This window comes from Megascapheus bottae, chromosome 6 (genome assembly GCF_031878675.1).
Source record: "Megascapheus bottae isolate mThoBot1 chromosome 6, mThoBot2.hap1, whole genome shotgun sequence".
Classification (NCBI taxonomy): Eukaryota; Metazoa; Chordata; class Mammalia; order Rodentia; family Geomyidae; genus Megascapheus; species Megascapheus bottae.
In genome coordinates, this window is record NC_143514.1 from 36,782,481 (window position 1) to 36,794,741 (window position 12,261).

Genomic DNA, 12,261 nt, shown 5'->3' on the forward strand with positions numbered 1-12,261 from the left:
CCTCGACACCCTCTCTTGACCCTATCCTCACCATCACCGACTCTCTTCTGAAATATCTTTTCTACTTACCTGTCATCTTTTGTTTTTAAAAAAAAACACAACCTAAATTACACATATGAGAGAAATTAATGGTCTTGTTTATTTCACTTAATGTGATATAGGGATAAAGAACACTTAAATACCACTGGTAAGAGAATAAATTTGTTCAGTCATTGTAATAATAGCCTGGAGGTTCCTTAAGAAATTAAAAATGGGTAGCCCGTGTGGTGGCTCTTGCCTGTAATTCTAGCTACTCAGGCTGTCTGGCCAGGCACTACAAAGCCCTGAGAGTCTTATCTCCAATTAACCTCTAGAAAATGGAAAGTGGTGCTATGGCTCAAGGGTAGGGTGGTAGCCTTAAGCTGAAGAAGTCAGAGACAGCACCCAGGCCCAGAGTTAAAGCCCCATGACCCACAAAAAAAAAATTAAAAATGGAGCTAATGTAAATTCTTTCAATAGAATTTCTGATCATGCATCCAAAGGAATCAGAGTCTACATGTTACTATTTATAGATTATGGGATTATCCTAGCTGCTTATAAACAGATGAAGGGATACAAATTGTAACTATTATGATTCACACACAAAAACACAATGGAGTATTATATAGACTCCACATATATGACATATTATATATGTATATGTTAAAATATAATATATACTATTCAATATATATTCTATATACATATATTCAATGGAGTATTATTCATTCATAAAGGAGAATGAAATTAGGTCATTTGCAATAAATTGAACGGACTGAATACACAAATGCAAATATAAGGTATTTTAGTTTGAAACTTTCCTACTAGGTTGAGATTTGTGTTTGTGTGTGCCCATCCTGGGATTTGAACACATGGCCTGGGCACTATCCCTGATGTATTTTTGGATTATTCTTACCTAGGCTGGCTTCAAACTGTAATCCTCAGATCTCAGCTTCCTGAAAAGCTAGGATTACAGGCATAAGCCACCACCACCAGATTTTTTTAATTTGGTTAAGTTAACATTTAAGAAAGTATATATAGAGATGACACATTTATTTCCATGAGCAATCTCTATCTCCCTAAATCTGATTGTTAAAAGCACACTGTGTGTACCATAGAGCAAGAATACCTGGGGGATGGGAAGAGATACATTGTATAAACTGAAGGTGCTCATTACAGCTTATCTTATTTTAATTTTTTGCAACTGCACTATCAGATGGAGAAGATTACACAGTAAGCCCTTATTAATCACATGGTAGAGAAAGGAATACTTAAGATCAAAGTTAGGCAACTGATGCCTAAATCAGAAGTAGAACTGAGTCAGATTAGTGAAAGGCCTTCAATTCTCTATCAGTGCATTTACCTTTTATTTCTTTAAAAGAAAAGAAGTCTCAGGCCAAGAGTGTGGCCTAGTGGTAGAGTGCTTGCCTAGCACGTATGAAACCCTGGGTTCGATTCCTTGGTACCATATACACAGAAAACACCGGGAATGATGTTGTGGCTCTAGTGGCAGAGTGCTAGCTTTGAGCAAAAGTGTTCAAGGACAGTGCCTAGGCTGCTGTGTTCAAGTCCCAGGACTCGGAAGAAGGAGGAAGAGGAGGAGGAGGAAGAGGAGGAGAAAGAGGAAGAGGAGGGGGGAGGGGGAGGAGGGGGAGGAGGGGATAGTAGGCCTCCAAAGCTTTGTGACTCTCAGTCCTAATTCTCAGAGACTATGGAATTTCTAACTTGGTAATTTTCCTCTCTCCTCTTTCATTTGAGGATAAAGACATATTTGAGGAATTTCACTTTTTATATCACATCATTTTGCAACAGTGTCCTAGCATTGCACAACCATACCAGCATATGCAGAGGCCATCCAGTTCAATAACATTGTTAAAGAGAGAATTTAATAAAGCAAAATAAAGCAAAGGACTCCCTTAAAGTCATAAATAATGCCAGAGACAGCAAGATAATTCAGTTCTAACCCATTCTTACCTTAAAACTCTATAAGCTTATTTGTAGTGTAGATACAATAACACAACTACTTGTAATCTTTTGAAAAATCTATTTATAAACCATTCATTAATGAAGTGTTTGGATGTGAGCAAGCAAGAATGCTTCAGAAGCACAGATGATTTCACACCTGGAAAACAGAGTTGCAAGCAGACTGGAAGACTAAAGGTGTCTTTTTTTTTTAATCCAGAGTGAAGCTTCTTCACAGGAAAATCCTTCAAAGTATGTAATTAAGTGGTTTAAAGCACCCAAACTGGTTTCTGTGTATCATAATACAACACATTTGTCAAATGATAGCAGGAATTTCCGGTAGATCAGGTTATTCTTCTATAGTCTAACCAGAGAATTATGGAAAACAAATCACCTGAGAGAAAAGTTGCCTTGTTTGAAAGTTTTTTTTTCTTAAAGACTTACATTAAAAATAAACTGGCAAAGTGAAAACATCCCAAAATGGAGCCTAAAGGCAGAGATAATCAATTTTATTCCCTCTCCCACAAATTAGTTTTTCTGAATGTATTTATTCAGTAGATATGTATGGCCTTGAATTATACATATATAATTCAAGGAACATTTGAATCAGGTGGGCATACAGACTAATTGGTAGAATACCTGACTACTAGGCATGAGGCTCTAAAGTTCAATCCCTGCAATAAGACAAAAAAGTGAAACACCGAACAATTTAAAATGGGTGATTAAAAAGTGCCATCGAAGTGAAATTGAAGTCCTGAACATTAAAAGCACTCTTCTAGGTAATTCTTTGCGCATTTACTGGTGGAGGGACAACTCAATTTTCTCTTTGAAGATGATACAAATTGTTTGCAAGGATGTAGACTTTAGGGGTTTGTGATGGATGTTGTGCTTTAGCTGTCTTGAGTATGGAGAGCGGTCATTCCAGGAGGAAAGCAAGATGGCCTACAGAAGTCATGTGGAGTTTGGGGAAGATGATCTTAATAAAGATGCACCTGTTTCCAGAAGGGACTGATCTCACTTCTCTCTTGAGGAGATCACTCATATTACTTATGTTTAATTTTTTAAATGGTCTTTTAAGTAGTTTATTAAAGGGGTGTCAATTCAGCCTACCAATGTCAATTTATGAGCACAATGCATCTTGATCAGTGTCAACCTCAGATCATGTCTTGTATGTAGATGTTTAGAAGGAGCATTCTTTTTTTTCATATATTTTTTATTGTAATTAATAGAAGGGTTACATGATATTTGCCAGATAGAAGGTGCATTAATTCCCATACATTGATACACTTTCACATGTCTTGGTCCCCATTTCCCTCCCCCCCACCCCCACCTCTCATCTTGTTTTCCCCCCTTCCCTATCCAATTTCAAATAACCAAATACAAATATATCTGATATATCAGGTAACAAAGTGAGATACTGTAACAATATGAGATAACCAAGGGACAGCAAAAGAGATGAGAGATAACATAGTACCTTAAGGACAACAATCATTCATTATATGGTTTATGTTTCTATATCCTAGAGATCCTTTCATTTAGCGTCATACTATATGCCCTTTGTATCAAGGTTTTGCTCTATTGCAGATCTCTGCTAGGAGAGCCCAAGGTTTCTACTGATTATGACAAGTGAGGGGAACCATTGAGCCTAATTTGCTTTGAGTCTGGCTTACTTCACTTAATATGATTTTTTCTAAGTCTTTCCATTTCCTAACAAATGGGGCAATGTCATTCTTTCTGACAGCAGTGTAGAATTCCATTGTGTATAAATACCACATCTTGTTGACCCACTCATCAACTGAGGGACATCTAGGTTGGTTCCATATCTTTGCTATGGTAAATAGTGCTGCAATGAACATTGTTGTGCTGGTGGATTTAGTATGTCCTTGTTTCTGGATGATTGGGTAAATGCCAAGTAGTGGAATTGCTGGGTCATTGGGGAGCTCTATGTTTAGATAGTGGTTGAATGAGTTTGCACTCCCACCAACAGTGTAGTAGTGATCCCTTCTGGCCACATCCCCTCCAGCATCTGCTGTTATTAGTTTTCTTGATCCTGGCCATTCTAACTGGAGTGAGGTGGAATCTTAGAGTTGTTTAGATTTGCATTTCTTTTATGGCCAGAGATGTTGAGCATTTCTTCATGTGTCTATAGGCCATTTTTGTTTCTTCTTCAGAGAAGACTCTCTTTAAGTCTTTGGCCCATTTTTTAATGGGATGGTTGTTACTTTGGAGATTAGTTTTGGATTGATTCAATTTTTTGAGCTGTTGATATATTTTAGATATGAGGCCTTTGTCAGCTGTATGGTTGGTGAAGATCTTCTCCCATTCTGTAGGCTTCCTAATTAATTTACTAGCTATGTCCTTTGCCATACAAAAGCTCTGCAGTTTAATGCAGTCCCACTTATCCAGCCTTTCTCTGATTTGTTGTGATTCTTGGTCCTTAGTAAGAAAGTTTGGACCTGTGCCGAGGAGGACTAGTGTATCTCCTATTCCTTCTTGTAAAGTTTTCAGTGTGTCGGCTTTTACCTCAAGGTCTTTGATCCATTTGGAGTCAATTCTAGTGCAGGATGACAAAGAAGGATCCAACTTTAGTTTTCTGCAGGTGCTTAACCAGTTCTGCCAGCACCATTTGTTGAAGAAGCTATCTTTCTTCCATTCTATTTTTTTTTGCCAGTCCTGTGCTTGAGCTCAGGGCCTGAGCACTGTCCTTGGATTTTCTCAAGGCTAGAGCTCTACCACTTGAGCCTCAGCACCACTGCCGGCTTTTTTCTACGTATGTGGTATCGAGGAATCGAACCCGGGCCTTCATGCATGCTAGGCAAGCACTTTAACCACTAGGCCAAACTCCCGGCCCCCATTCTATTTTTTTTGGCTCCCTTATCAAAGATTAGGTGGCCATAGGTCTGTGGTTTAGTATCTGGGTCTTCAGTTCTATTCCATTGGTCTTCAGGCCTGTTCTTGTGCCAGTACCAAGCTGTTTTGATAATAATAGCTCTGTAATAGAGTCTAAAGTTTGGTATTGAAATTGCTCCTGTGCTGTTCTTTCTGCTAAGAAGTGTTTTTGCTATACGGGGTCTTTTATTATTCCATATAAAATTTTGGATTGCCTCTTCTATTTCTTTAAAGAATGACATTGGGATATTGATGGGTATTGCATTGAATTTGGCAAGATTGTCATTTTCACCATATTGATTCTTCCAATCCAGGAGCATGGGAGGTTTTTCCATTTCCTCAGTTCTGCTTTAATTTCCTTTTTCAGGATTTTAAAGTTTTCATCAAAAAGGTCCTTTACATTCTTAGTTAATCTAATTCCTAGGTACTTTATTTTCTTTGAGGCTATTGCAAAAGGAGTTGCTTTCCTGATTGTTGCCTCATTCCTCTCACTGTTGGCGTAGAGGAAGGCAGTTGATTTTTGAGGGTTAATTTTTTAGCCTGCTACCCTTCCTAAGTATTGAATCAGCTCAAGGAGCTTGGGAGTAGAGTCTATAGGATTCTTTAAATACAGGATCATGTCATCTGCAGAGGGAAAGTTTTACTTCCTCTTTCCCTATTTGGATCCCCTTTATGCTTGCTTCTTGCCTTATTGCACTGGCTAGGAATTCTAATACTATGTTAAAGAGGAGTGGAAAGTGTGGGCCTCACCTTGTCCCTTTCCTGATTTTAGAGGGAATGGCTTTAGCTTTTCGCCATTAAGTGTAATACTGGCCTTTATTATATTGAGGAATGTTCCATGGATTCCTAGTTTCTCCATAGCTTTTAACATAAAGAGGTGTTGGATCTTGTCAAATGCCTTTTCTGCATCTATTGAAACAATCGTGTGATTTTTGTCCCTGAAGGAGCATTCTTCTTTTTTTTTTTTTGCCAGTCGTGGGCTTGAGCTCAGGGCCTGAGCACTGTCCTTGGACTTTCTCAAGGCTAGTACTCTACCACTTGAGCCTCAGCACCACTTCCAGCTTTTTTCTATGTATGTGGTACCGAGGAATTGAACCCGGGTCTTCGTGCATGCTAGGCAAGCACTCTACCACTAGGCCAAACTCCCGGCCCCTGAAGGAGCATTCTTAAAGCATGTATTTGCATTTATTTTTGAAAACATCACTTTGAGCTGGTAGAATATACTGCATTCTTTTAGGCTCTTCTCTGTAGAAGGAGTAGAATTTCACTAACATTATTAAATTTCACTAGAATTCCTAGCTCATGCCAAAGATTTCCTCTCAAAGTCTGGACAGTTGTCAAAGAAATCTTTTCAAATGCATATGCAAATATTTATCATCACTTTGTAGCTCCTTAAGTATAGGAAAGTCAACAAAGAGATGCAAATTTACATTTATGTTCAAAATTAGATGAGTTCTTGGAGCCCCAATCCCTCCCTGCCCGCATTTGGAAATGGCAGTATGGTGCTTGCTGCTTTCTAATTCCAATTAGCTCCCTGTTGCACATCTCCTGATTTCTGGGAAAAGCTAGAGTGTCTGCTCATGTGCCAGCTATTGCTTCCAGAGCTTGATTTCATAATTTCATAATCATTGTATTGTCAATAGGAAATGACAGGAAATTGCAGTGTGCTAAACAATGTAAATCTATATTTGCCTTATAAAATAATTTAAAATTATTAGCCTCATAAAAAGTCATTTGAAAATAACTGTGTATAATAGCTGAAGTATCCTTTTAGTAAGTAATTGTTAAAAAAATTCCCTGATCATAAGAAGCAAAAGAAACACATTATGGTGTCAAAGAAAATTAAAGTGAGTTTTAGATAATAGACCAAATCTACAAGACTTTCTGGAACTAGCCAAATATATTTGAGTATTGAATGAAGTAAGGTGCTAAAAGCTGCATGAAAATCATTCTAATGATTACTCTAAATAGGAAAGACAGAATAATTAGCATATGTTCTTGTCATAAAAGGAACAGAGTTGAATAAAGTATTTCTATAACTTTTAGGCAAATACATTAAAATCCAAGTAGATGCCTATGAAGTAATAGAACATCATTTTTGCATTGCAGATCTGGAAACTGCAAATTTAGAGTTAATTTAGGCTGCAGATCCAGGATGAAACTTTACATTTTACTTGTATATACTTTAAATCTTCTAAGGAAATGAAGGAGGTAAACAAGTTTGATGGGATGCTTGATCTGTGCAAAAGAGCAAGTAATCTTCAAGCTAATCCCTTCTTCTTCTTGGCATACATTGAAGCTTAATATGCAGTTGTAGTGCTCTGTTGTAAGAAATCAATACAAACTCAGCAGCTTAAAAACTACACAGCTCCAAGACGGGTGGGGGGTGTGGAGAGGGGGAGGGAAATGGGTACCAAGACATGTGAAAGGGTATCAATGTATGTGAATTAATGCACCTTCTATCTGGCAAATATCATGTAACCCTTTTACTAATTACAATAAAAAAATTAAAAAAAAACTACATAGCTTTCTCTAACAGTTCTACAGGTTAGAAGTCTGACATGCGTCTGACTGGGCTGAGGTCAAGACATCCACAGGCATGCATTGCTTTTTATTTTCTCAGTTGTGAGAGTTGAACTCAGGGCCTGGTCACTGTCCCTGAGCTTCTTTTGCTCTAGGCTAGCACTCTACCACTTGAGCCGGAACACCATTGCCACCTCCAGCCTATTCTGGTCCTGAGGACTCCAACCCAGGGCTTTATGCATGCTAGGCAAGCACTCTACCACTAAGCCATATTCCCAGCCACATGTATTACTGTCTAGTTGCTCTAAGGGAGAATTATTTCGGTACCATGTCCAATCTCTAGAGAAGGCTGTCTTTATTTCTTAAACACATTTCTCCACTTGTTCATCTTTCTTTTCTCCTTTCTGATTGGCAGTACTGGAGCCTGACCTCAGGGACTTGCATCTTCTAGGCAGGCATTAATTCTACCACTTAAACCACCCTTGCTAGCTCTTTTTACTTGAATTTGACTTTCAAATGAGTTCTTGTGTTTTAGCTAGAGGGCATCCATGAACTGTGAGTTTTGTTCATGCCATACAAGTGCTGTACCTCTGAGCTATACCCCGATATTTTTTCTTTCATTATTTTTGCCAGTCCTTGGCATGGAGTCAGGGCTTGAGCACTGTCCTTGGGTTCTTTTTCTCAAGGCTAGAGCTCTACCAGTTGAGCCTCAGCACCATTTATGGCTTTTTTTTAGGTATGTGGTATGGAGGAATTGAACCTGGGACTTCGTGAATGCTAGGCACTCTACCACTAGGCCAAACTCCCAGTCCCCGAGTTGGTTCTTGCTGATATTGATAATACTTATCTGAACAGTTTTTACTGCATAGCTAAATTTTGCTTTACTGAATGAAACTCCTTGGAAAAACTCCTATGAATGAAATTGAAGGGTTAGAATATGTAACTGTCTCCCCATTTTTTTCTCCCCACTTCCCTCCTTTGTTTATAGATCAGTAATTTTGTTTGAATATTGGGGAGCAATCTAGCCAATAACCAGAAACTATACCCCAAGACATGAGTTTGATTTATAGGTCAAACTGGTAATTCTCATCTCCTTTGCCATTGATCAAATTATGAATAACCTGCCATTGAATAAGATAATGGGAGAGGCGGGAAGTTTTGCCTAGTGGTAGAGTGTTTGCCTAGCATGCATGAAGATTGGGGTTGGATTTCTGGATACCAAATACATAGAAAAAGCCAGAAGTGGTGCTGTGGTGCAAGTGGCACTGAGGAAAGTCCAGGGACAGTGTTCAGACCCTGAGTACAAGCCCTGGGACTGGCAAAAAAATAAAAAAGACAAAGGGAATGCCTGGAGACTAATGTCTGAGGATCAAAGTTTGAAACCAACCCAGGCAACAAAGTCCATGAAATTCTACAATTAATCATCTAAGAGCTGGAAGTGGAGCTGTTGTTCTAGCTGAGAGAGAGAGAGAAAGAGAGAGAGAGAGAGAGAGAGAGAGAGAGAGAGAGAGAGAGAGAGAGAGAGAGAGAGAGAGAGAGAGAGAGAGAGAGATCAGAAACAACACCAATGCTCTGAACTAAAAAGCTCTAGGACCAGCACAAAAATTAGTTAATTGGTACTACATGACAGAAATATCAGTATTAGAAATATTGACCCAATTCTCTTTTCTAGTTTATTTATTATTATGGTGACCATTGATTATCAGCTGGGTAGAAAAAGACACAGAACATGAAGAGTTAAGAATCAACTATTTACTAAATATGAATGATATCTTTATCTTATAGTAGAGGCCCATTTTGCCAAGAAAAGTAGAAAATGCTCAGACCCAGAAGCTAAATATCCTTTCTGTCAAGGTAAATAGATTCAGATATGTCAGTGTGTCATTTGTTCATTCACTCACACAGAAACTCACAAATCTTGGAGACAAGTTAGTGTCTAGAGGCCCTAGTATTTTTATCTGATGTCTAAGTGTTTGCAGGGCAAACTTGTTGACTGTCTATTAATCTATGATTATGTGAGTTTATATAATACTCACATCTTGTAAGCCTCCAGAGGACAGTGGTTTGGTATACTCAGAAAATGTTGACATGGAATTTTCAGATGTTGTCATGAATAGTAAAATACGAAGTATTTCCAAGGGAGAGAACATTAATGAAGGCCAGGAAGCAGGATAGAATAAAACTATTCTAAACCCATGAGATATAGCTGAAGCTTAGAATCCCTGTGGGCTAGTTAGTGGTAGATAATACTGAAAAAAATGTTGAAGCAAACTTTTGTTAAACAAATTTTAAAAGTTTTATCCAGTCGAGAGTGGAAATCTCTGATAAATTGACATATGCATGTACTTGGTATGCTCAGATTGCTATAGTAAAATACCATCATGGGATGGCTTAAATGACAGATATATATTCTCAGATTTCTAGTTGGAAAGTCCAAGATTGAAGTGCTGGCTGATTTGGTTCCTGATGGAAGCCCTTTCCTTGGATTTGTGACAAGTATCTTTTTCCCTCCCAATTTATTGTTATTGTAAAAGTGATGGAAAGAGGGGTAATGCTTACATACATCAGATAAAGAGTACATTTCCTTTTGAACAATGTCACCCGTTTTCCTCTGGGCACAAGTTATCTTCTTGATCTCCTCAGAGCACGGTAATGAGAGAGAGCTCTAGTACCCCTTTTCTTCTTTCTTCTAAGGACCATGATCTCAATATACACACTACATTCATGACCCCATATAAGCTTAGTTACTGACTGAAAGTCCCACCTTCTAACACTATCATTTTGGGTGTTGGCCTTCAGTATTTAAATCGTGGGGAAACAGAAACATCTACTCTACAGCATGAACCATCCTAGTGTCTGCTAGAATTCCAAGCTCCAGATTGGATTCCCATTCCAAGTGTGTAAGAGTTTTTCTTGCAATGCATCCTAACACTTGATATTGTCACATTTCTTCATTCAATCTAGGGAGTGAGTGTAAAATGGTTTCTCATTTGGTTATAATTTCCATTTTTTGATTATTAAAATCAGTTTGAATATCTTTTTATATGCGTATGATTGAACACTATTTTTCCTTCTGTGAAAATCACTAATATGAATTCATTACTATGAAGTCAAATGTAAATACACTTATATGTATCACAAAATATTATATTATATACATCATATATTCTTTCAAAATTGCATGTTTGTTAATTCATAAATCTTTGTCAGACACCTACTATCTGATAAACTTTCATCTAGGCACTAATAATCTGCTAAAGGGGAAAATAAATAGTAGCAAATCCCTATTGTCAGAGTATATATTTTAGTGTATGTAGGGGAACTAAAAAAAAAACCAAAACAGTAAGATACTTAGTGAGCTAGATTTTCATTTGGCTCAGCCATTTCACTTTATTAAATCTTTGTTTCTGTAATTACAAAAAGGAGGCAGCAAGCATACTTATGTCATTTGTTAAGTATAAAATGAAGAAATTGAAATGGTGCTTGCAATTTAAAAGTACAAAAATACCAATAGCAACAATAATATCAGCAATATGGTAACATTTTCTATTTTCTAGCTTCTACTTTTTAGTCAGAGAGATTTTTTTTTGTTGTGAGAACTAGTGTCTTTTATGTTTAACTGTGTTTTTGTTAGAGTTGTCTTTCACTGGGTTTCAACGCACTGGAGCTTTCTGAAAGACATAAATTTGGCTAATTTTGTAATGTGTCATTTCTAAGTTTCCTTAACTTCAAGGACCAAGAGCTTGAGAACACACACATTTACAAAAAACCACAGCATGTCAAACAGCAAGGAAAAAATGTAAACAAATTCCTATCATATAATGTCTACTGTGCATGTAAATGTTGCATTCATCATTTCAATGCAACCAACTTGTTGAAAATCCAATATGTGCAAGATGAACTGCAAATATACACAACCTTAATAATCCTTCCACTATTTGTCTTTCTTTATTAGATAATGATGTTAAACATGATCTTCAATCAGACATCACTTGAAGACTGCAAGATACAGGCAGGAAAGCAGAAAGAATGCAACTTCTTCTTAATAGCTGTTCGCCTGGCTTCGTTGAACCAGATCTTGGATCCTTGGGTTTATCTGCTGCTAAGAAAGATCCTTCTTCGAAAGTTCTGCCAGGTAGCAAATGCTGTCTCCAGCTGCTCTAGCGATGGACAGAAAGGGCAGCCCATTTCATTATCTAATGAAATAATACAGACAGGAGCATGAAAGAGAACACTTAGCCAACTTGCATGTTCACAGTTTGGGGCAACAAAGATCCCTAAACCTTGTGAATTTAGGTATCTCTGGCATGCCACTGTTTATGCATTGAGATGGAATTTTTAACATTAAGCTAAAATGGCCCGAGAAAACCATGTGCCAAAAGTGCTGAAACATAAACAAAGGAAAATATATTAATAACAGTCTAGTGGTTTGGGGATCTCTGCCATGTGAATATGTGATTATTTATGTGGATAAAATGCTCATTATAAATGATCTTAGTCTACTTGGGGGTGCTGGTTGGGATGGGAAATAGCTCAGTATACTGAGTGCATGGAGATTCAGCCACAAATATCAAGAACAAGGCAAGAACGATTTGTTTTTGCTCAAGAATATTGCTCATCTGTGTTCTCTTTCATTGTCCAGCTCTTCCTCTGTCACTTTTTCTCCACTTACATTTAAAAAATAGTTTAGGATGAAAAATGTGTAATGTATGCACAATATTTATTGATATCAACAATGACATTTAAATGTAGTTCAACCTATTAATGTAGTTCTGATCTGGTGTAGTCTGAGATCATCTGCCTTACTGAATTCAAAGAATGAAATTCAAGGACAATTAAAGGTGACAGGAAAGTGTTAAAGTCGGTTTA

At 37.5% G+C, this 12,261-nt stretch overlaps 1 protein-coding gene across 3 annotated transcripts in view; it reads left to right on the forward strand.

The window, feature by feature from the left end:
• Positions 1–12,261, forward strand: part of Ptger3 (prostaglandin E receptor 3) — a 70,170-nt gene that overhangs the window by 30,478 nt on the left and 27,431 nt on the right. For all 3 annotated transcript variants that reach the window (XM_090334612.1, XM_090334615.1, XM_090334613.1), the window contains exon 2: positions 11,348–11,527. In XM_090334612.1, coding sequence (XP_090190738.1) covers positions 11,348–11,527 — 180 coding nt within the window. The remainder of the gene's footprint in view (positions 1–11,347; positions 11,528–12,261) is intronic.